This window comes from Hypomesus transpacificus, chromosome 19, assembly GCF_021917145.1.
Source record: "Hypomesus transpacificus isolate Combined female chromosome 19, fHypTra1, whole genome shotgun sequence".
NCBI classification, from domain to species: Eukaryota; Metazoa; Chordata; class Actinopteri; order Osmeriformes; family Osmeridae; genus Hypomesus; species Hypomesus transpacificus.
In genome coordinates this window covers 7,992,947-8,017,446 of record NC_061078.1, presented here as the reverse complement: position 1 = coordinate 8,017,446, position 24,500 = coordinate 7,992,947, and the positions used below count along the sequence as shown (strand labels likewise).

The window sequence follows — 24,500 nt, the reverse complement described above, 5'->3', positions numbered from 1 at the left end:
AGACAAGGTCCCGAAGACCAACAAGGTTGAACACTTTAGAATGAGCATGCTTGTGCACTGCCATGGTCTATGCTAATGAATAGTTAAACATCTGGCTCTGTTAAATGTGGATGTAAATTGGGGAGGTCACAATAGTCACAAAGTCTAAACTTCTGTAAATTACACGTTAATGATTTATACCTGCTTCAGTAGCAAGGCAGAGGAACAATACTTTTTGCTTCACTAGATACTATCAAACAAATGAATGAATTGATCTGAAAACATAAAATGTAGGAAATTGGTAAACGGTTTTGAAAATACCATATGCAAATACAAAACTGCAGTCTGTACAGGCTTTTAGACTAGCCTCAAATTGCATAATTGTATGCATTGTTTACAAACAGGCCTTTATTTTTCTTTGTGTGGAAAGTTCACTTTGTCAACTAAGCTGGCTGCTGAGGTGCCATAATTATCAACATTTGTATTGTCATTTTAGAGGAATGATGTAATTGTGTGACGTGGCCCAATAATTCTCTGCTACATCTGCTAGCACCAACATATTCAGATCAGAGCTTTGCTTTTCTTCCATTTGGCACTGAATTGGAGTTTATGACATTCTTAGTCTAGCTATATAAGAGAGATTATTATTACAGTGTGATGATGGATTCACTTGGACACATGGCAATAAAACAAAAACATTCACTATATTCTCTTGCATTCACTGGAGTTTAACAAGTTATAAACTTACAATGATAACAACTGACTAGGAATTACGGTGTAACTGAGCAACAAGTGTTTCAATGTATAACCATCATAATCACTGGGAAGTCATTACAGACCTACATTTGTGTTTCCCCTTGTTCATTTTGTCATTCATAAACACAGATTCTAAAATCACTTACAGCAAAGCAACATTTCCATGTGGATGAACCGTAATACACTTACAAATCATACCCTGTTTTGAGAGACATCTGGACCAAGGTTCAAATCCACAAGTCCTAATCAACTAGGATCAGAGGAATGATCTGGAGGGCTGGGCTGTTTCCAACAAGATGGATTTGGCCAAACACTGACAGACTTCTCTGTTCTGAGGGATTGAGAGAATCCGCCCAAAGTACTGGTGACGAACCAACTAAGACTCGGCACCCAGTACAGTATATGCTACTTCAGGGGACTTGGGGGATAATTTGGAGGGCGCTTCATGAGTGATAATGTTGGAGGGTATGGCACACTAAGGGTTTAGCCACAATTGCTGAACTATTTGGGAATGGAGTGTTTAACTCTTATCAGGGGTAAATTAAATATTTTTTTATTGATAAAGGGGACTTACCATCAAGGGGGAAATACCACCAATCACGTTGATTTTTAAAGGTTACCTTTATCCTCTGTATTTGATAAAATGGCAACACATGCTCTGTATGGTAAAACATTGAATTTGAGGATAATATGGCGAAAGGAGCTCAACATTGAGCTTTAACAAGAAAACTGTCCTTAACATGAATTGGCCAGTAAGAGATATAAAGATGTGATGTAGGCTATTAGTTACAGAAATTATTTGATATTATTGGACTCCAGTCAGATTTAAAAAGCTTGGTCTAATTCAAGGCAATGAGTCCAGGAAATGTAAGAGTTCTCTGCATACTTTTCTACATCTGATGTGGGACTCTCCCATTGTTTTCCCCGTGTTGGACCCGAGTGGTTTGAGAAGCTGGATCAGCTGCCAAGCTCGGCAAAATTCTGCTTTCCGGGAGACAAATCTGTTCTACCAGCTGAATTTATGCCACAGTTTGGATTAGTCCTTGCAGGTTTCCTTAACGCAGTCAGGATTATACTAAGGAACTGGAAACATACAAGCATACCTAGTTATAGGAACTGGATTTACATACATACATACTGTACATACATACAAGGTTATGCTAGCTAAACTGAAGGATTCTGTGTCCAAATTTACTGAAATGTGGGGTAACTTGTTTAGAGAATGTTTTGGTTGGGATCATCAGACGGCAAGATGCAATAGAACCTTTCATGTGTTTAGAGGGGAGATTCTGTGACGTATCATGATGTTGTGTTGCTTGTGTTTTCAGTTTTTCTTTTCTGTCTGTGTTTGTGTAAATTGTTACCTGCAGACCATGTGGAAAGTATGTTTGTACTGTATTGTTGCAGCTGAACCACTTATTTCCTTGCACATTAAACGATCTCTATACTTTCATAAAGTTTTCTTTACACTGATTAAAAAAGGGACTTCTAGGGAGGGAATAAGAGCATTCTTGTGACAAAGATCCATTCAAATTTCAGTAGGAATATAAAACAGGTGCTTAAAGGACATACATACATTTCCCTCGTGCACTACAGAGGAGACATTTATAACCAACCTCAAATATGGACATTTTGAATAGATTCACACCTTTTAAGTGTGTTTCACATGTAATTTTGTGTGTGCTAAACAACCATGCCATCTGTAAATTTTTCGGAACCTCTACATTATTCATTACGTCCTACAACGAGAGTTTAAGGAAAGACAGAAAAATAATCTTCAAAAACACATTCTAGAATGTACTTGAAAAGAAATTCGACCACACACGCTATTGCAAGTTTGGCACTAGATGTAAAAAAAGTGTTTTTTGTACATAAAACACATAACAAATATGGACACATTATGGGAACAATACTTCAATGGTACTGTTTAATGCACTTACCCCTTTTCACCACCAGCGTATTAAAAAGGGCCTAGCAATAACGATGAGTTGTGTGTGTGAGGGACGGGGACGGGGGGGCATGAACGGGTGTCCTAGTTTGTGTATTGGCTTACTGATGGATGCTGTGATGTGGGGTTCAGAGGAAGGGCTGGGCTTTTACGACACGCTTGAGCAGCAGATGCTGGGGGAGCCCATCTGTGTGAGCACCTTGTCCAGCCACTGCAGGGGCCCGTTGAGGTGCAGCTCTATCCAGCAAGGGGTGCTGGTCACCGTCTGTCTCCTACAAGAGAGAATAAGAGAGAGTGACAGGCTTGCACAACCCCTCTCATTGCTGACGTGCCTGTCAGTATCACTGAGCTGGGCTGGGTAGAGGTTTTGACTGTACCCACAGCTGCACATTTGTTTCATAAGGAATGTAGGAAAAGGAAACAGGTATAGCAAAGAGAGTTCTCGTGAAGAAGTTGTGGGATATGTATTACATGTGTAACACAGAAATTGATTGACACCATGGCCCCAGGTCTCTCCCACCAAAGTGGTTTAAAAAAAAAAAAACAATCAGATCAACAGGAATTAAAGTAAACATCTGGCTAAATGTTGTTACCTGTACTCTGCTCCCCAGCCCTTGACGAAGCTCATGCGTATGGTGCACATGCGGGTCAGCTGGTAGACAGCCTCGAAACCCTGGTTGACCGATTGGGCCAAGAGAGCTGCAAACTCCTGGTTGTTGAAAATCTTCAGGTTGCAACCTGAGGAAAGCCATCACATGACAATTAGGCAACCATCAACGAGTAAGACCACAAGACAAGCATTCAATGACATGTGGGTACACACATCCGTACCAGGTGGGATCTTGCAGACGGTAGCGGGATGCCAGCCGTAGCGCTGGTTACAGTTGGGACTCTGGACAAATATTGCACTGTCGCTGAGACACTCTGCAAAAACCTCTCCTCCGATGTAGTACAAACGCACACCCCTGCCTGGAGGGACCATGGAAAACAACATCAGACAACAAACCAACAACTTTGTTTACATCGTAAATGCATTGTCAATCTTGGATACATCTTGCCAGGTTACACACCCATCACAGTGGCGTGCAATTACATACATACAATGACTTACAAAAGTAACAATGTGTGGCAAGGAAAATCATTCTGAATGTGACAGAGAACAGCATATTAACCTGACGGTGGTACAACGGCTAATGTAGTTACCAATGTGACGGCGTGTGAGTTCCACAGCGGCATTGCGGTTGACGTTAGATAACAGGCCGAGGCAGAAACGCTCTGAGTTGGATGGGTCTGTGAAGCCATCCACTGTCATGGAGGGCTGAGAGGCGTGGAAGGTCTCTCCCACACGCTGGTTGAGCTCGTAGTAGGAGATGGAGCACCAGAAGGCCGGCTCACAGTACGTCACGGCTGCAGGCTGCAGGTCTGCAGAGGGAAAAGGAGGCAAATAAACTTCATTTAACTGTACTGGTTTTACATTGTGTTTTGTAAAATCCAAATTGTCCTTCTAATGCAGTTTTTTTTATTTTATTAGAATATAATATATAATTATATTCTGTTTACATTTTAAAAGGAGTGATTTGAAGGAGGGAAAAGACGTGTAGAACAAGCAAAGGAATGTAATTTATGAAGATGTAGAAAAGCAAAAAATAATGATTAACGAAAATACATAGACAACCGAAGATTATTAATGTCCCTTTGTATTCGAATAAGACAAGACAAAAAATTGAGGACAAATTGCAAAGAAGAAGAAAAGCTGGGAAGACGGACAAAGGAAAATACGTTTATTAAGGAGAAATTAGAAACAGAAGTGTGGGGAACAAAAGAAAATGCAGACAACACATATGAGCTAAACACATCATTTCCCCAAAACACAAACCAGAAGTGTGGAAAACTCAACAGGTACAAGGAAGGCCAGAGACTTCCTGGTATCACACCATGTGTACCCTGGTTTACCACTACTCTTGGCGATCTCAGCATTGGTGTCAAATCTTGGAAGTACGTTTTCCCCAAACTGGGCCAGGGCTATGTGAAAAGTTCATTTGTTATTTCACCTGTAGCTTGACGGCTCAACCCCCCAGTGGTTTTCCGTTCCATTATAAGAAGAGAGGATGTTATTATTGATGTTGTATTGAGCTCACTGGTGTCCTAGCATGGAAGCAGTTCACACGGGAGGAGAGACAAAGACCATCTTTCATCACAGAGATTCTTCTGTTACAGTACGGAAGCACACTCCCATAGGACGGCTGGGGTGGAACACCCATCTGTTTGGTTGGTGCTCCTGTCGCACATACAGGCATAATACACACTTTTGCAGCCATTAATTGTCTCTTTCTCCATTTTGTGTACTCACACACAAACCCATACAATCACACATGATTTACCAAGGTTGCTGTGTGTGGGGGAGACAGGATTAGGTGACAGGTTGGGGGAGCCTGTGTCCATGCTGTGGTTCATCTGATGATCACTGGTCTCCCCATCCTCACTGAGATAGCCTGGCGGTGGTGTCTCTAAAACACACACACACATATACAAATGAACATAAACATGCACGTTCACAAAGACACAAAACATCAGTTTATAGAGAAGATGTTGCTGTTCCAATCTAACAGTTACCCTTTTTTACATACTCCAACTAATATTATGCACATAAACTAATTTTAAAATGCAATACGTTTACATTACTTTACATCATCTGAGCTGTATTCTGTCACCAGCTTCTCTGACCCTGATCTGGCTCTGGAGCATTTCACTTCTATTTGTAATCATTTGGTTGATAAACACACCCCTTTCAAAGGTCATAGGTTGCAAAATCGTTGAAAACCATAGTATATTAAAATATTAAGAATAACTTATTTGGCAGAGAAATCTGGCCTGGACTGAAACTGGGAAGACTGACTTGGAATAAAGGTTTTCCATGTCCTTAAGGAACAAAGTACTTCTGTACTTAAAAGTTGTATTTAAAAACCATAACCAACTGGGCATGAAATCTGTCTACTTTTGGTCTACAGTATGTATACTGTTCAAGCTTAACTGTATACACAAGCAGGGGCAGGTCTAACAGCATTAGCTGCTTGTGTGTGGTTGCTAGTGCGAGGGCACCTCTGCTTTTCACAAGCTGGATCTAAAGCCAGCAGGACAGCACAGACACCTAATGCCAGGCAGCACTAGCCCACTTTCTCGGGACAGTGCGTGTTTGCATTGGCTCAGCTCCAACCTCAGTATGAGTCAATCAAGAGATGAGATGGGTAAACTTTGGATTGCAATCCCTGAGGCCAGAAAGACCCTAATAAACTGCACAGTGTGTGTAGACAATTTTCCAGACACAGCTTAGTCAAAAACAAAGGTAATGCTAACTCCTGAGAGCTTCTGGCAGACTGTATCACAAAATCATTTATTCTCGTATTCTTCAGTCACAGTACAGTATACAAAGTAACAAGATTTTAAGAGTTTGTCTTGTCCAGTGTGAGCCTGGTACAAGCTTTTCATTTTATCTTACATTATGACTTTTATTGCCTGTGCGAGACCAGTATCAAAAACCAGGAAACTTCTCTCAAGTGACCCCACTTTGAACTCATCTGTGTTTGGTCTCTCCTGCTGTAAGGTAGTTTCTCTAATGTACTTTCGTCTGCTTTGATATCTCCTAACTATGTGACGACAGTTTCTCAATTTATGAGGAGAAAACCCGTGGAAAATTCTTAAAAACCTCTCCTTCTGGAACATTCTATTGTTACCCAAACAAAGAAAATATTTTCGCCAGACTATCTCACCTGGTATGTAGTTGCTTTGGGGCTCGATGCCGGCAGGAAAGTTAGTATTCTCTGGGATGGAGTGGCTGTAGTCGTCCAATGGTGGGTACTCATTTGGGATCTCCAAGTGTCGGGGCACAAGCACTGGAGGCAGTACTGCAGGGAGATACACATGCACGCACACACACCAGTATCTTGTTTACTTGCCCTGTCCATTAAGACACTCACAACAATGGCAATTCATTATAATGAAGTAACATGTAAATAGCAAGCTAGAATCTCGCCTTTTGGTGGATGGCATGCATGAACTTGTATGATTCCTGTGGGACATCATGTGCCTGCCCACCGACACACAAGAGGGGATGATGGTGAGAGATGACACGTAGCCGTTACCTGGTGTCTCCACTCGCTGGTAGTGGTAGGGGTTGACACACACCTCGTCCTTCTTCATGTGGAACGCGTACTCACAGAGCTCCACCGCCCGCAGCTCGTGGTGGGACTGCAAGTCTGGCCAGCGCCACAGGCGGCAGTAGATGACGTGGGGCAGCCCCTTCCTGTGGGACACCTGGAGACGGCCGTCCAGAGACCTGGAGAACAGGGGAATGAGAGAAAGGACACATGGGTAACCATTGGATAGGAACAGCAACAAGATGTAGCCCTGTGGCTGACTAATACAAGGGGAGTCACCCGAGGACATGAAGACGAGCCTAATTATCTCATTGTAGCGATCTGCCCTGAATCAACCTGATATTCCAAATAGACACTGGCAGCAGCTTTCCACATGTTTTCTCATTTTCATCTAGCTATCTCGAAATGGGGTGGGACAACTGTCAAGCTCTTCTACTCTCTAGTTAGCCGTCCCCTGAGGAGATGTGGCGTTTTAGGGTTTTACACAAACAAGTTCAAACAACATCAGATTCAACTGCTGTGCATGGGCTCCAATGAGTCCATTGTTGGAGAAAGATCTACAAACAAGATGGATAGAAAACGTGGCTGGATGAAACATCACCAAACCTGTCTTAGACCAGCCCTATTGACTGCTCTATGCTACTCTGGACCCAGACAATCACCAGTCTCTTCCAAGACGCTTCATGAGTATTTAAAGCAGCGGGTGTTCTATGTTAGGGCGAGGGGAGGACACGAGGACAGTCTGAACCTACATGCCCCCGTGGGCTTCACTCTGATGAGGTCTGTGTGTATTGTGTGTGATGAATGAGTGTCTGTGCATGCATTTTCATGAGAGACATGCTTCTAGAGTGTGTGCTCTTACGCATGTATGAGGAATGGAGAAGGCCATCTGGGTTCATCCAGCATGGCTGCCCGGGGCAAGGCCTCCAGGAATCCAGGGCAGACACACGACCCCCTTCAATATGGAGGGGGGAGGGGGGAGGCAAAGACAAAAAGTACGAAAGCTGACTAATGGTCTAACCAGGGCCAAACTTTAATGTTTATGATAACTTTCTAGCATGACCTCATAGATGATACATTTGTGGTAACAGCAACAGTAGTGGGGGCCAGAGGATCACAAAGGCAGGCTTGTTATCTGAGGGATGTACAAAATGTGTACAGGTGTGTGTGTGGGTGTGCGCGTGCGTTTTCCCCCGCAGACGGGATAGGCTGTGGCAAGGTGCTCTCTAATCTAACTCTTCCACCTTTGGAACCAAACAACCCACACCTTCCCTGAGGCCTCCATAGTATGCTACTTGGCAGCGCAGCACATTCCTTTGGTGGGACTGGCCGCGCCTTACATGCACACGTACTGAGGTTACATCTAAACATGAAGGAATGAGTTCCCAGGGCGATGGTACGCACTGGAGCTTCAACGCTGGAGATGGACAGGCTGGTAGAGTTATGTTTAGTTACTGTCTCGGGCCTCTGTCTGCAGAAACTGTACCATCCACACTGTCACTTGAGCATGCCCTTTCTGTGAGTCAGAGTGAGTCACTCTTAAACGCACACACGGTGACGACAACATAGAGAGACAGGCAGTGTCTTGCTACTGTCTCCATCTGCCAAAACTTTACATTCCACACACACTGGAGTGTTTTTCTTTCTTTCACACTTTTCCTGTCACACACACACGCATGCACACACACACGTACAATAGATTACATCAATGTACATCAGACGGTGCAGTATCTCCTTTTCTATCCAGATAATCAAACAATGACTGCAGTTCACCAGCCTGCTCCTTTTGAGCTGCGACAGACAGACGCAGTGTGGATCACATCACTGAAGGACAAACAATACTGTCTGGGGTGACTCAGAGCTTGAGATGCACTGTATGGCTGTTGTGACTGTGTACACTGAGACTGATGCAGGGTACTCAGATGTGTCTGCGTGCCTCCAGACAAATGGATAAATACACAATCTGTTCAAACGAGACACCTTGGAATAGGAACCACTGTGTTTGGGTGGTGGTCTCCATCATTACAGTGTGTGTGGTAGTACATGGAGCCAAAGAGGGCGCACCCACGGTTACAAAAACGGGTTTGCTCATTCATCACGCTGAAGCGTGTCAGGGAGAGACAGGGTGTTGCACATGCTTGCGAACCCATATGTGTCTGACTGTGTCAAGAATTCCACCTGCTATCTCCTAGACACAAGCACACACACAGACTTTCATTGATGTGCTCTTACTGTTGTTCTCTCCACTTGTCTGCGGTGAGAAAACAAAGCAGCTTTATCACTCTTATCAGCTCCCGTGTCTCTTCATGTGCTGCCCAGACTAACCAGAGCTGCTGCCAAACCAGGAAACCTCAGACACTGCTGTAGGCAAATGACTACTTTAACTATTTCACTTGCAGTGAGTCTTTGCTTCTTTCTCTTCCTCAAACTCCACATTTCCAAATCCTCTTTGTTTATTTCCTTACATACAACTTTCCTGTTTCATCTCAATGTATCTCTATCTCTCTATCTCTCTGTATTTTCCTTCTGTATCTTCTTTCCACGCTACATCCAGAAGACGTGTGTGGACAAGACAGACAATAGGGCCCTGGCACCAAGCCAGGACCTTCACACCTTCTCAAAGGCCTATCCAAGAAATAGGGAGAAGAGAGCAAAGGCAGAAAGAAGGGATGGGTAAAGGAAGGATGGGAAAAAGAGAAAGTTTGATCATGGGGGATGGAGTGCCCCTAGTTAGTTATGATAGGCCCGCTAGGTTTAGGAGTAGGGGCTGTGGGGTAGGGTGAGAGCAGGATATGTTGAAGACTGTTTCTGCTGATGCAACACCAATACTTCTACATTTCAAAGGCCAGTGTCCTGCTTCGCTACAGCAGCATCAGTTAGGGGCACTGATGGTTAGAGAAGCATTTGATGTGTTGGGGGCACTTCCACACAGAGGAAACCGCGGTGGTGGCTACTAGCAAACATGTTACTACAGTACTTACTAAATTCATGTCATCATTGACTTTGTGTTGATTGCCTGCTTTTGACTGCATAGCACGTAGGCTATCAACCTGTCTATTTAATAAAACTATCCCGCATAGAGCAGACACTTTATTCCAAAGCGACATTCAAGAGGGATTCGAACCCATGACTTCTTGATCAGCAGTAGAGTGCTCTACCACTGAGCTACACCCAGTTATGACTGCTAGATTTGCTATATCATGCAGGAAATTTACAGAAATTGCATTTGGCTCAAGTAACCTCTTTTGTTCGGCTACATTTGTAATATAATCTGTCGGATGCAGCAAGACAGAGGACTACCATTTGAAAATCTGACAATGATTGATTTGGATGCACACCATAGTGATAATGAACAATCCGATCACTGTCTGCCCACGCATACAACTACTATACCAGAGACCGCCCCAGATTAAGGCCAAGTTATATAACTTCGACTCCATTTGTGTTTTGAAATGCTGTGCACTGCACTAGCGAATGCAGAGCGACCCCAATATTCTGTATCAAGCAATCCAGATAATCGCATGCTCAATGTACGACCCATGCGAAACTAATGTGCTCAAAAGAAAACTTGGATTTGCGAGCTAGTAGTTTTCTAGGATTGACAACCAGGAAACTATATAAACAGGGGACCAACGGACCATAACTATGTTAAATGTGCACATACTAACCACCCTGACACAGCACATTTGTAAAACATTTAATGCAAAAAATATGCGTAACGAGCGGTGCTAGCACTGATGGTATGGCATAGTAGCCTATTCGAAGACATTACCTCGGTATGGTGATGCATTTCGTGTTGATATTCTGAGTAGTGATGGCTTTCTCCAATTCATCCAGTTGGCCCGTTTTCTTCAATTTCTTTACCAGACTCTTCACTGCTTTCTCACACCACTTTTCATCCTGACCATTTTGTTCTGCCTTTTTCCAACCCAAAAGCCTTTTCACAATGGGGGGAGTGAAAGGCAAAATTGACATTTTGATTACAGTAAAGTCCTATCAGTAACAAGTCCTTAGGTTTGCAAATATACACAGAAATCCTCTTGAAAAAACAAACCAAGTGGCAGATTACAGAGAGAGAAATTAGAAAGAACGCGCAGCTCTATAAACACGCAGATAAACTCAGACATTTAAAGTTTGATTGTTTAAATTTCGGCGCACTGTCTAGTTCGTTCGAGTTAAACGTGAGTAGTGCGTGTGTGTGCGTGTGTGAGAAGTGTGCATTGTCTAACAGTAATGGATTCAGTAACACTCCGCGGACAAAAATAGCTCTGTCTGAAGTGTCATTTGCTTTCTTATAGTTAGCGCACGACACAGTTCAACACGATTGATCCTTTTGGATTTTTTGGTTTAGTTTTTTTTACAACAAACTATTACAATAGTTTATAGTTATTTATTTAAATATGTGTTGTCAAGGACGTTGTTTGATGATTTGTCAAGAAAGTTTTTCCCAATTCAGAGTCATCCGCCGCATAAGGGATAAGCCCGAAGTCTTCAAAAAGTCTGCCTCAAATGCAAATACCCTCGCGAGGTAGGAACCAATTCAGACCGAGAAGAACTGTGAAAGCCCACAGACTGAGCAGCTGGTAAAAATCTGCTGTCTCTGCAAGGCACACTGTAGGCTACTACACATTTTGGGGGTAGGCTATATTAAGCGTCTTTCATCATATTATTGAATGAAAACAGTGCATTTTGTAAACGTAATGGTCGATGGAAAGTTATAAAGTAATAATAATATCACCTCACTCCCTAACATTGAGTTTACTGCATTTGTCTCAGAGCTGGTGTAAGGTTGTTTACTGGTGTTAGGACACAAACAAGCTTGTTACAAAACAGTCTGAAATTAAAGCTTTATGCAAAACATTTCATGCAATAACATACTATTATTGGATAAATGATAGATCATTTTTGCCTACTGACTTCAACAAAGCAATAGTCTAACTGTTTTTCAACTGTAAGTTGTTGACATGCCTGTTCTAAGAGTCTAGAGAACTTTCCAGTAAATGTTGTCTCAACAAACTCCAAACAGGGTGCAATGGGGAACTGGCAATCATTAGACTCATAGCACAGGCAAGATGTACATTCAGCTGCTGAGCCCACACACACACAGACAGTTTTGCATGCACAAACACGGATACATAAAGTTTTGGACTAACATCGAGGCACCTCACGTAATGAATAATGCTATGTGGCAAATGTTACATACTTTGGCACACAGGCAGGGGGGGCAGAGAGACCTGAGTGCACGAACCCTAGATGTAGGAGTACTGTAGCACAGCTGATATCCTCAAACAGAAAGGGATGGCAGGCCTGTAGTTTGATGCCTGTGAGTGCCTTTGTTCCTGGACTTCAAAAGGATTTATTCACTGCGGACGGTTTCGAATCTTGAGTGCCCTTTTTGCAAACACTTGAAAAAGTAGTAAACTCTTTCATTGCACATCACCGTTTGTCCAGTTGGAAGGGATCTTGAATTCAATTGAAAATGGAGAAATGTCATTAGTAAATGTTCATAGGTGTAAAATAATATCCATTGAGCGGCATGAAAATATGTAGCTTGCTGCCGTCCACATGGTCAAGTTAACAGAATAATTGTAGCTACTGTATTTCAATCTCTTTCTTTTTTGTCTGAACTTTTCAAAGGATAGAAGGGACTGTAAATCTGTATCCCCCAAGCAGCACAAACCTTTGATCCATCCACCAGTTGACAGTTAGCATCCTACAATAGTAACTTCAACCCACAGTTACTTTGGTCCCTGTACGCACACTGGCATATTGACCAGTGTTCACTATTCATCCTTTGCACACTGCACAACTTAAACTAAAAATATAGCAGTCTTTCAGCATGACAGTTCCTTTCCCTTTAATCTATTTCAGTAAGACAGCAATGTATATTTTTACATCAGCTGGGAGCTTTGACAGTTTCCACCTTTTATTCTTGCAGACGAGAAGTATAACAAACATTTTTTCAAAGAGGTGGTCTCCAGCTGAGTTGCAGTCTCAGTCTCATTTTTATTTAATTCATGAGTAACAAATAGTCTGAGCAAAGAATGCATTCACATGTAATTTTGTCAATTAGAATTTGAAAGTTGGTCTCTTTAACAGTATTATCTAATAAGTTTGTTGAATGAATCTTCTTGTTTAATATAAAGTAGAAAAAACCACACTCTCAGGCTTGATCTTCTTGTTTAATATCATCTGAATAACTTGTAGACTAAATTAAGCTCACGCAAAACTGATACATTCGTAATTTGTACCCATGAAGTTACTGTGGCTGTAGCTAGAGACAACACAACATGATCTACAGCACTTGCTTCGTGTCCCAGCTCATGTAATAATAATAATACTTAATATCACAAATCTACTCCACTGAAACCCATCTGTTTACATGAAATACAATTGGAATTGTGTACTCAGAACAAATGACAATTAGCTCAGTCTAATAAACTATGCTGAAGTCAGTGGCAGAGTAAAAGCTGACCCTTGCTATGTGTGTGTGAATAAATGTGTCTGTGTGTTTTCGAATTTACCTGATAGACACCAATGGTTAAATTTCAATACATTTAATAACCAAACTGTTGACAGCCGCTGTTTGGTAATATTTTCACGAATCTCCTTGGCAATACTATGAGAGCCATCAATCTCAGCTGCCCTGACAGCTCCCAGTCAGAGAAAGCACATAGTGTACTGAAAGTCCAACCCCTATTTCTTTGGGCAGTGGTATTTGACAACTTTAGTAGGGAACTTGTCAGGTCATACTTCCTGGATAACAAATCATTGGAAACCCTACTTTTTGCGCAAGCTAGTACTAATTGCCACACTAACAACAGGAAGAGTTATTTTCTTTTTGGGAATGGATAAGATAACAGGAGACAAACTATTTGTCTTTGTTGGGAGCAAAAAGAGGATAACAGCACTCAATATAGAACATGCTTAAACATACAGTCCTGAATAGCACCATTCAAAGTAATACAGAAGACTGTATTCATTTTTTCACGATTTGTATTTTTGTCACACAATTTAGACCGGTGAACCGTTCTGTTAGGGCATTGTCACTCTTGACAAATCGCCACACTGGCACAATGTGACATGTTTGTGTTCTCTCAAACTGCAATGTGTCAGACATGATGAGGGCCCACTCAGCTAAGCAAAGTCTGCTGAAGTGACTGTTCCTTTGTACTGGTGTGATTTCTGGGTGATACAAAGTTCACTTTAGTCAGACCTCATACATTTACAAATGTATGAGGTCAAATGGGGAGAAATACAGCGAGTTGATTACTTTGAGTCACATCTGGGTTCTCCCAGCTTCAGTAGGAGTGTGTATAGTCATGCTGATCATCCTCTCACAACCATGCTATCTCCTTAATGACTCACACTGAATTACTGCTTCCTGTTTTTAGGCATAAAGTATACAGAACTGCAGACTGGATAACTGTGAACTCAGTATGATGTCCTTCTGTCATTCTCTGGCTACTCATGACTAACAGCAAGATGATGAGTCATGACTTGGATGTTTCCATACTCATTAAGGTTGGTTCAAAAACGTAAATGTTGAGATTAAACGGTGTGTTTATGACACACAATAATTGTACTACATATTTTAAGGGGGAAAGTATGAGGCCAATTGTGATGATGTATGAATTAAATAAAAAGCAACAATTTAATTAGAGCGATAACCTAATTGTGCCCTTTGCTGTTACACATTGTTTTAATATAATGGCTGGAAAATAGTCTCATAAAGTTTCCATACCATTTAGTCTAACCTGATACCGTCAATAGGTTTTCAAATTATTTGTTTTACAGATAGCATATCCGGTTGAAAGAGTGGATTCTCAATGATCCTGTTTTGAGCGTCAGTGTTAAGAAATGCTGCAGAAGGATAGTTATGTGGTGCCTTCACGTGGCGAAACCTTGTCACTGCAACCACCTCTACAACATTATTTCAATACAATGTTTTGATTAGATTGCAATGCTACCAGAAGCATGAAATATTTAATGATGAAAAAGGTGTCAGTCTACTTACATTAAGAGAACATATGCATGACACTGAAAAACTTCAAAGCAAAATGAATATATTTTTCTGCTCTTCAACTATACCTGGTAAGCCTAGGGTTCATTGTCATTCAATTACAAGTAGTTGATGACGATTACATTATAGATGTAGAAGTAGTTTATGTTGAGCATAATATTGACCAAAAACACTCCACCTTCACCTACACTGTGAAATATACTCAAACCATGAACATAATTGCTGTTCTTGTCTTTCATTTGCATTTATATGATCTAGACATGCCAATTTAAGATATTTTATGCACAGACAATCCAGCATTTGGTCACAGCCCATTAAATCTCTGTAGTTGATATGCAAATAATATCCTTGGGCTACTATTGTATTCCCCTACTTGCAAAATGAGAGAGAAGAACATTGTTATTGTTGCTGTTATCATGATCATATTCCATAGGCTGTTAATGTTGTCGTTAAATGTTTCCACAATGTGTTATCAACAAATCCCTGTTATTACTTTTTGGATGAAAAATTGGTTCTTCATGGAATAAAATGTAACCTTTAAGAAAGATTTTGAGATGAAGTGTGTAAAAGCTTATCTTTTTAACAGCTCTCACTCGGGAAGTTGCGAGTTGGGTTATTGTGGGAACATTGTGGTAAAACCAATTCTGGCCCAGATGTGAGCTATTTAACATTAGGATGCTAATAACATCCACAGTACACAGACTTTATCCTAAAGCAGTGACTTATTCTGAGGTCCTCTGTATAGGCTTCATTAAAGATGATTCCAGGGGTAGTGGAATGTAAACACAGTTCCTATTGAAACTGGAATCAACATGTTAATGTTAGCAAGGGTAGAAGGACTGGGGTATAAAATATGACGGTTATTAAATCAATTTATGTGGATTTCCACCCCAGTGTATGTGCAGCCAGGGAACACAATTTATAGAGAGGGAGAGATACCCAGGAGACAAGATGATTTGGCATAGTTATAGTTTAAGCCACAAGGTGGCAGTAGAAGGTTTGTCTGAGTCTTAATATGGAACGACCATAGCTGATCACATATTCAAACACCAAAGACTGTCCTTCTACATGCCTTGGTTATTTTTGTGAAGTTACACATTATGTGTAATACAAGTATAGATATTTAAGTAAAGGAAATATATGTTTTTTATGATATGCTGATATTTTAAATGTAGTGGGCTGATGCTAAATTCAAAGAAACAACTCTTGGAGAAATCTTATTCACACTTTTCAGCTATGCATAATCATTTGGTAGACTTTGACAAGGCACAAACAGCACTACCTAAATGCTGCCAAGTGAGTGAGAGGAAAGGGGAGCCATTTTGGGAAGACATGCCCCTGAATCTCCTGTTACATCTATGAAGCGATGTCCTACTGAAGAAGGGGAGGGTGGGCAGCGTGTGAGTGTTCTTCTGTATATGTATTTGAGTGTGTGCGTGCAATGAGCACTGCCATTTGTGTCCATGTGCGTGTGCGTGTGTGAGAGAGAGTAATCAATCTTGTAACCAACTCTGATAACATCTACATATTCATCAACATAAAACATTACTATTGTTTCCTTCCAGTGTCTTTAATCTTACAAATTCTAACATTCAGCACGTATCCCGTCTTTATCGTGACCATCCTCATGTTATGTAGTTTTGAGTCCTGAATCCATTGTCTTTTGTCAGGCCTTCTTACCTTTCCCGCATTAATTAGTTCTGTGTGGACAGGCAGAAGAGAGTGATCTCCTGTGTTCAGGATCAGGTTTAGAGATTGAGGGCAATGTATGTGTGTGTGCATGTGTGTGCATTCACAGAGGTGTGTGTTCCTCTCTGTTTGTGTACACATATGGTACATGTTTGTATATGTGTGTGTATGTGCATGTGTGTATGTGCGCTCTTTCTCAGGGCAAGCTTTTTTGGCTGAGGCCAGTGAAAGCAAAGCCCATGACAGAATGTCTGGCTGTGTGTCGATGGCCAGGCAGCCAACCAGCCAGCCAGCCAGTGGAGCCAGACCGTCTGGCTGCCTGCCTGCCTGCCGCCAGTGCTGCTTTAGAACTGCAGAGAACATCCCAGGCCCTCAGGGAGGAAAGGAGAGGGGGAAGGAGGAGGAAAGGGAGGGGGATTGCACTACTGCACTCCATCGCTCCATATCTATTTCTCAGATACAGTACTGACATCCCAGAAGTCAACACAGTTGCTTCTTCTTTTCTTCTTTCTTCCCCTCTTTTACTGTGCAACACTTCTAGCATGTCTCCACTTTCCTATACAAACATTTCCCTAATATCACTGTTTCTTTTCATTGTATTATTGTATTTCCATTGTATTGCTCAATACCTCCTATTGCAATTTTAAAAGTGGCTGTGGCTGTTTTCATTTTTAGATCTGAGTTATCTGAAATTACACATAGTAATTACTTATAGTAGTGGAAACACTATCCCTCATCTTTGCAGGAAGTCCATCTGACGGACGAGATGGAGACTGGGAAGGTAGACAGGAAGTATGAGTCTTCTTCCCAGTACAAGGAGATTTAAAAACATTTTAGCGTGTGTAGCAGAAAAGCATTAGCCTCAGCCAAAACAATGTGGAAGTTTGGAAACTAGAGTGAGATGACAGCCTTTCCTGCATCAATTTAGAGTCACTAAATAGACAACATTACAGATCCTAAAGAAAAGTCGGACTGATATTGGGTTCCTAAAAGAAAAGGGCTTACAAACTACTACCCTAAATGAATATAATTATGTAGTATGGTTATACAAGTTGAATCTGGATACAAGGGGAAAAAACCTTGTAGGAGAGGAGGTTTTGCAAGGTTTGTAAAGCCACTTCAGTCAGAGCTCAGCCGATGTTCAACACACTGTGCCTTTGGAAGTCCCAAGAAGCTCCTATCTAAGGAATCCCAACGTTGCTGTCATGTGCTTCTCTTTTCTTTAAATTTTTACTAAACAAAACAAGGTCGGAGATGCATAACAAGATTGAGAACAAGATGGTGGATTTCCAGAGCCCACTCCCCTCTCATTACCACACATCTCTACCAAACCCCTAAATCTCCCTCAGATATGCTAACCACAGGACCGACATGTTTGGCTTGGAAAGAGAATGGTAAAAGAAATATTTTGTACGTAGGGAATTTTGAGGTGTTGCACAATGGGAAAACCCTGGGCTTTCTTACTGGTGTTTTTCTCAATTCTAAGCCGTGAAAGGCAGACATGTAATGTACTGTTCTAAACTCAACGGCATGCATTCTCCCTCATTTAAGTTTATTTACTGCTTCCATCATGTCAAGCTGTAAAGCAGACAGTGGAAACGCCATTGTCATTATATGTGAAATCACAGAACGTTTACGATTCTGTGGAGAATTTGCCATGTTCAGTAACCACCTGAAATTCAATATGAATAATAATAATACTGCTAACCAAAATTAAAGGCAAAACAACATGGGAAAGTATTTTTTATGTCTGAGTAACGTGGCTCTGTTTAATTTTTCTCACAGCCACTGTGACTATAATCAAGTCATTTACTTTTCAAACTAAATCTAATTACAACTCTCAGCAGGCCGCCGAAATTGCAGTGAAAACGGACCCCCCCCCCTCCCACACACAAAATGTCTCACCTTTAGAGACTGCAAAAAGCAGACATGTCTTTACCCCAAAGCCATAACTTCTTGTCCACTGGATGCTTATATTGCTATTCCATTCAACTTTTATGGCTTTTAATCTCTCCCCGAATATGAGAACCTTCTTAAATACGGTGCTCAAAGCACAGAATTTTCTCTTTTAGGAGCCGGTTTTGAGCCCATGTACTCATGGTGGTTTGTTGTGTAATCTCTCAGCTATGTGTTTCTCACCACAATCATAACAATGTGCAGTTTGTTTCCAATGGTATCAGACCCGAATCACTGGGTTGTTCTCTTTAATTCCACTATTTGGACAGAAACGGATTAAAAAGTAAGATGTCGGCATATCTGCGTTTACTAGCTAAGAGCTTAAATAACTTAAAAAAACATTGATTTGTCTCAAATTAAAAGTAAAAATGTTCCTCAGTGGTCACCAAAACTAACTTGAAGAAGCCAAATAATGTAAAAGGCTTTGACCTTGAAGCAGTGGAACAACGATAATTTTCATTGAAGAATATTTATAGTGAGTTCTAATTTCACAGACGTTTAACAATGAGAAATCTTCAGTGCTAAACTTAAGATTCTGAATAAATAAATGAAGCACAAACTGTAAGGATGTTCTTATAAATTGTGTATGTAAACCACAAAACCTATGCTTAACAAATAACATTATATGCATACTTTATTGTCAATGTGCAAATGGCATTGTTTTTGCAAGGAATTGACAAAATCTGAAAAAAGGTTCTTATTTTTGCAGTACACATACTTTCCTTTGACATGACTTCATGACTTATGAAACTCTATAATGCATATATAGAATCCAAAGTGCATAATCCTTTTTATTTAGTCTATATACACATTAATACATAAATAATTACATTGAAAAAATTACTCAGTATTTACAAGCATAATATATTTCATATAATATATAAAACTTTATATTAAATCTAGGTAGATTATATTTGGGATAGTGGTTGAGATAGCTGTCTGGGAGTCAGATCTGATTGAGCTGGTGTGCACAAGAGCACAGTTGTCTGTGTATCTATATATATGTGTGTACATGTGTTCTTTCATAAGTGTGTATTTACTGTGTGTGAGAGCCTGTATGAGTAAGTGTATGGGTGTATGTACGGTTTGGCTGTGCATGTGGGTGTATAAGTGTGTGCCTGTGTCAATGTCCATATGATTGTGCGCTATCTATGTTTGCTGAGTAACACCTCCAGCCAGCAGGGGCAGGAGGTGATAAACTGTCTGGAATAGCAGGGGCCCCAGCCCTTTGCAAAGCTAATTCGGACACTGAGCGGGTCGTAGGGCCCTTCCTGGAGCTCCGGTTCTATGCCGTGCTTCAGGATCCAGCTGGACCTCTCATAATCAAATACTTTGAGGGAGAAGCCTGGCATCACCCTCTTCACCATAAGACCTCTGGAGCTAGGTAGGTCCAGTGTGGGTGAGTGAGCAAACACAGGGTGCTGGCTGCGGTTGTACACCCACACGCCATCCGGCTCCTGGCTCAGGACGATGCCATAGCCGATCTTGCTGCGTGTCCGCTGGACACAACTGCCCCTGCTGCTGTCGCCACTGCTGCCGTGACTACGGCTTCGGTGATTGTTGTCATGGTAAGAATTGCCATTGAGCTGGCCCAGGCAGAGGCCCGTGCCTTGAGGTAGGTCATAGAAGATGCTGAGGGAGGAGTCATGGGCAGGGTACAGACGGCCCACACGGGTCCGTTGCTCCCAGTAGGCCACGCTGCACCAGTGGAAGCGCTGGCTGTCAGAGGTCGAAGAGTCAAGGGAGGTACCGGTGTCTGTGAGAGAGAGAGAGAAAGAGAGAGAGAGAGAGAGAGAGAGAGAGAGAGAGAGAGAGAGAGAGAGGGTTATTGTTCTAAACAGCCGTTTTTGTATCAACAAACTTGGTTGATGTGAATTAAAGTCTGGAGAAAGTACAGAGAGTAGGGAAGTTCCTGTCCTGCGTCTAGCTACATGAAAACAATGAAAATGTTAACCAGGTTAAGAACTTCCCCCAAACAGATCTATTTTGTCCACACAGACTGAAAGAATATGCATTCATATGAATAAGTGCTGAAGTGTAACTAAGTTTGTGAGCCCCGTTAGAAAGACTGTCTTTCTTTGTAGACGGAGAACACGACCAGATCAGTGCAAAAAAAAACCTGAAGCTGTCAGAAAACCATCATGTCAGGATAATAACACCCCACCCCCCACCCTACATTCCAGATTGGTGAGCCAGCACGGACTACCCCTTTACTCCCCCCATCACCACACCTCCTTCATCCCTTTATCTAACGGCAGAGTGGAAAAGAGAGGGAAAATGAGAAAGAAAGAAACTTGGTAGTGGTGGGGGAGGGGGTATACAGCATTCAGCTCCCAGACAACCTAGCACAAGCCTGCAAACCCCTGACCCTTCAGCCCTCGTGCTATCAGCTCGCATTAACTCCCACACAGAGTGATGCCATTATTTTGCTCCAGAGACTCTATTGACACAGAGGATTTCAAGTCCTATGTGTCTGTGGTCCCATTTCTTTTATACTGCTGTCCATCAGCCCCCCCCCCCCCTCCCTCTCGGTCTGAGGCCCAAATGGCTGCTCTTTCCATATTAACATCCTGCTTTCAGGTAAATTTTGAGTTGATCTTGTGGATAAGAGTGGGGAAGATAAGAGTTTAGCATATGTGTAGGTATATGGGGAGCTACAGAGACATACACAAACTTGACACAAAGTGCAATAGCATTTAGCTCAATAACACAAATGGGGGTCCTGTGTGGGAACTGATGATCCACACTTGACATCCTCAAGTCCAGCATCCCTAGTCCCAGGTCAAAAGCGTACTTCTTCTCTCAGACATACATGAGTCATTAGTGAATTCCAGGCTGGCAGCTCCTAGTCTGGACTGTTTTTTCCTTCCTGTACGAAAGCACAGAGTGGGATACTTGGCTAGCGAGCTCAGACATACACCATTTGGATGTTTTTACAGGCTCCACTTCCCTGTAGTAACGCTGCACAAACATGTCTAAGAGAAACTACAAAATATGACACTATGGGAGAAAAATCCCAGTCCAATGGACTTTATTCACCAAGACTATAGCAAAAAGGTTGTGTGTGACATTGTCAATGTCACTCTGTAGATGTGCTTGCTCCTGGACATAAGGCTGTAAATAGTATTCCGTTAATGAATAAAACTACTGTAGTTTAATGAATACAAGACACTGACAAGAAAGATAGGAGTAAAGAGATTGTATGTATTTACGAACCCAAACCCTATAAATGTATCTAAATCATTGTTGAATCACTCAATCACACCTTACAGGGTCTTTAATGCCTAAAATTAGGAACAAAACAGGAATGCACTGGTGAACAATTAACGGTGTCTAGAATCAATAACACAAAGTTCTAGTTGCAGCCCCTCTTTGTTGGAAGCACTCAAGTTCAGAACTCCGACACACAGATTCCTGCTGGCTCTCCACAGACTCAACCACCCCAAAAAACTGTTTTTATTTTATTTTAAAATTCAGAATTGAAGGCTTAATTTTTGTTCCTCTATTCCTAACTTTGATAACAGGAGTAAAAAGTCTATTTTTCCCTCAGCCAGCACAGAGGGGGTAACATGTATAGAAGAGAGGGTTGGGAAAGAGAGATATGGAGTGAAACAGAAAGACCTAGGAAGACATGGTAAAAAGTCTGTTTGAGTGAGAAACCCTGCCAACCTTAGCCATTGAAGCAAAACAAGTGGGAGAAGGAAACATTATGGAAATGAAAGAGGGAGAAAAAAGAGAGCTGTGTCTCTTATCCTGTGCCAAGGATTAAATTCTCCTCCAGTTATTAGACTCTTCCACTGTTGCTGACAGAGAGGAGGAGTGGGAAAGAGTGTATGTATGTGTGTGTGTGTGTGTATGTGGGGGGGGGGGGGGGGGGGGGGGGGGGGGGGGAATCAAGGCACTAATACAGATGGGACAAATCCCAGACCTTTCTGTTATTTATGATAAATGAGGAGGGGAGGCAGACTAAGAGATCTGCCTGTTAAAGTTTTGTTACCCCCCTAAAGAGCCCCCAAGAAGACATATAGCCTTGAACTACAGTGTACCTCTCCCGTCCATTTCTCTCTCAGTGGTACTGAGAGCCACTGTTGTTTGAGACTATTACTATTATTATAGGAAAACTTCCATCTAAAAGGCCACATTTAGGTTGGCGTCTGAGCTATCTCTCCCATTAGGAGACTGTTATCACTCAGACATGCACCAAACTGCACAGCAAAGTAAACCACAGCAGCCCTGCGCTGACTGACTGCCTGTCTGTGGCCCTGGGAATATGTGTCTGCCAGTGGGCATTGTGTACTTGTGTAACTGTTTGGAGGTCTGTCAATTCCTCTCAACTTACTGCAATATCTCAGACATTTTCAAGAGCACAACTGTCAAGTATGCAATCCATTCACTGGAAGGACACCTTTCTTTATTCCCTTTTTTCCCTGAGAATAAACAATTCATCATCATAAACAACCATCCAATGTATTCCTCCAAAGCATTCTTTGAATTAGAAGGTATCTGTTTGAGGTGGTAAATTCCCAAGAGTATGGGGTTTCAAATTGATCACTTTAAAGAATGACGCTCACTGAAAGCTCTTCATGTCACAGTAAGTTACTCTGAAAGCTGTACATATCTTTTTACATCATGCTCCAAAGGGGGATTGTCGTGGAGAGTCCTCTATCTGCAAATTACACCCTACCTATCGATCTGTCCAGAGTATAAGATTTTCTTTCTGTCAGAAAGATTCAAATCCATCACAACACTTGCCAAATAAACCGTTTGACGAACACACACAAATGTGCACACAGGCATTCAAGAAAACACCCCCTCAGACACACACACATACAAAGTGCTCTTCTGAGCACAAACCAAGCAAACAGCACTTTGTTCAAACAAACCAACCAACTCCTAAGAGTCCTGGGAAATGCACGTGACAACTTCCAGAATTCGTGTTGCCGTACTCTGTCAACATTTGCAAATATTTTTTATGGTCAACAGCATGGCGAGATTCCATTAGACCAAATTGCAAGTTGGCAAATATTCTGAAGGTACTGTCATGAGTGAGGCAGAATGTTGTTTAAAGCCTCTACACATTAGTCGTTTCCAATCTACACTTGCTTGGTTGACTGTATTTTAGGCTTTGAATCCAAGTGATGATGTTAAGATGAGACACTAGTCAGTGAAGTGATGGGTAGTCATCTAGGTAACCAACATAAAGCACATAGGATTTCAGAAAGAGATTAATGAATTACGTAAAACAGCCAATTACACTTGTTGACACATTTATACATGTATGAATACTTTCATGCAAGTAATAAATTGCTCATATTGATTACATCTATTCCAGAGTAGTTCTAAGAGAGGGAGAGAGAGAGAGACAAACTAAGCAACAACATACCAATATGTGATTAAAGGAAAGGGATGTGAGACACATACAAATTGAGTAAGTTAAAGCAACACAGCGTGGCAAAAGAAGACTTCCATTTAATGTCCAGTGACCACATAATTCCTCGAATTATCAACTTCCTTAGCCAGCGCTGGCATGGATGGTGGTCTGTGTCTAGCAAGGTCACTTAGCAAACTCATCACTGTCGATTCTGATTACATTTACCTTAAGTGCCTGTAGACACTGGACAGTGAGGGGTTTGTGTACATTGCTGTGCTTTTCATAGCTCTGAACAATGTTCTTTTTTTAAGAAACACCTTATAAATGTGACCATCAACTGGTCTTTGTCAAATGGTTCATTTGAAGCAATCAACACAATGTAATAGGTAACAAGTAGGTTATTTGAATGACAATAAAACCACACACACCTCTCACCTTGTTACGGTGAGCTGTATTTCTCTGTCATACATTATGGTCAGAAAGACATGCCACACAAACGTTCAGCATGTGCTGTTACATAGTACATCTGATACAGGATGCCAAAACAATTTGTAATTGCAGTATGCCAACCAGTTATCAAGCTATTCGGACCCACAACTATCTGCACAGCAGAAAGGGTGTTAA

At 41.6% G+C, this 24,500-nt stretch overlaps 2 protein-coding genes and 1 long non-coding RNA gene across 5 annotated transcripts in view; 1 reads left to right on the top strand and 2 right to left on the bottom strand.

Annotated features, from left to right (window-relative positions):
- Positions 1-396: 396 nt before the first annotated feature.
- On the bottom strand, positions 397-11,049 carry LOC124482231 (mothers against decapentaplegic homolog 3). 2 transcript variants are annotated; one of them, XM_047042703.1, is made up of 9 exons: positions 10,610-11,049; positions 6,823-7,016; positions 6,451-6,585; positions 5,065-5,190; positions 3,887-4,105; positions 3,515-3,652; positions 3,277-3,421; positions 2,789-2,955; positions 397-1,818 (listed from the first exon to the last, which is right to left on the bottom strand). In XM_047042703.1, exons 1-8 carry the CDS (start codon positions 10,810-10,812, stop codon positions 2,832-2,834), a joined length of 1,284 nt encoding a protein of 427 aa, XP_046898659.1. In that variant the 5' UTR covers positions 10,813-11,049; the 3' UTR covers positions 397-1,818; positions 2,789-2,831. The 2 variants fall into 2 exon arrangements, with proteins under 2 accessions (XP_046898659.1, XP_046898658.1); XM_047042702.1 differs by having other exon boundaries at positions 397-2,955.
- A 131-nt stretch (positions 11,050-11,180) lies between these two features.
- LOC124482236 lies at positions 11,181-15,372 on the top strand. The gene is made up of 3 exons (XR_006957719.1): positions 11,181-11,474; positions 14,232-14,361; positions 14,635-15,372. It is a non-coding gene; the product is annotated as an uncharacterized LOC124482236 (long non-coding RNA).
- Positions 15,373-19,283: 3,911 nt separating this feature from the next.
- The window catches only part of smad6a (SMAD family member 6a), a 12,272-nt gene continuing 7,055 nt past the window's right edge, over positions 19,284-24,500 (bottom strand). For both annotated transcript variants that reach the window (XM_047041856.1, XM_047041857.1), the window contains one exon: positions 19,284-20,261. In XM_047041856.1, the coding sequence (XP_046897812.1) occupies positions 19,651-20,261 (611 nt within the window). In that variant the 3' untranslated portion in view covers positions 19,284-19,650. The remainder of the gene's footprint in view (positions 20,262-24,500) is intronic.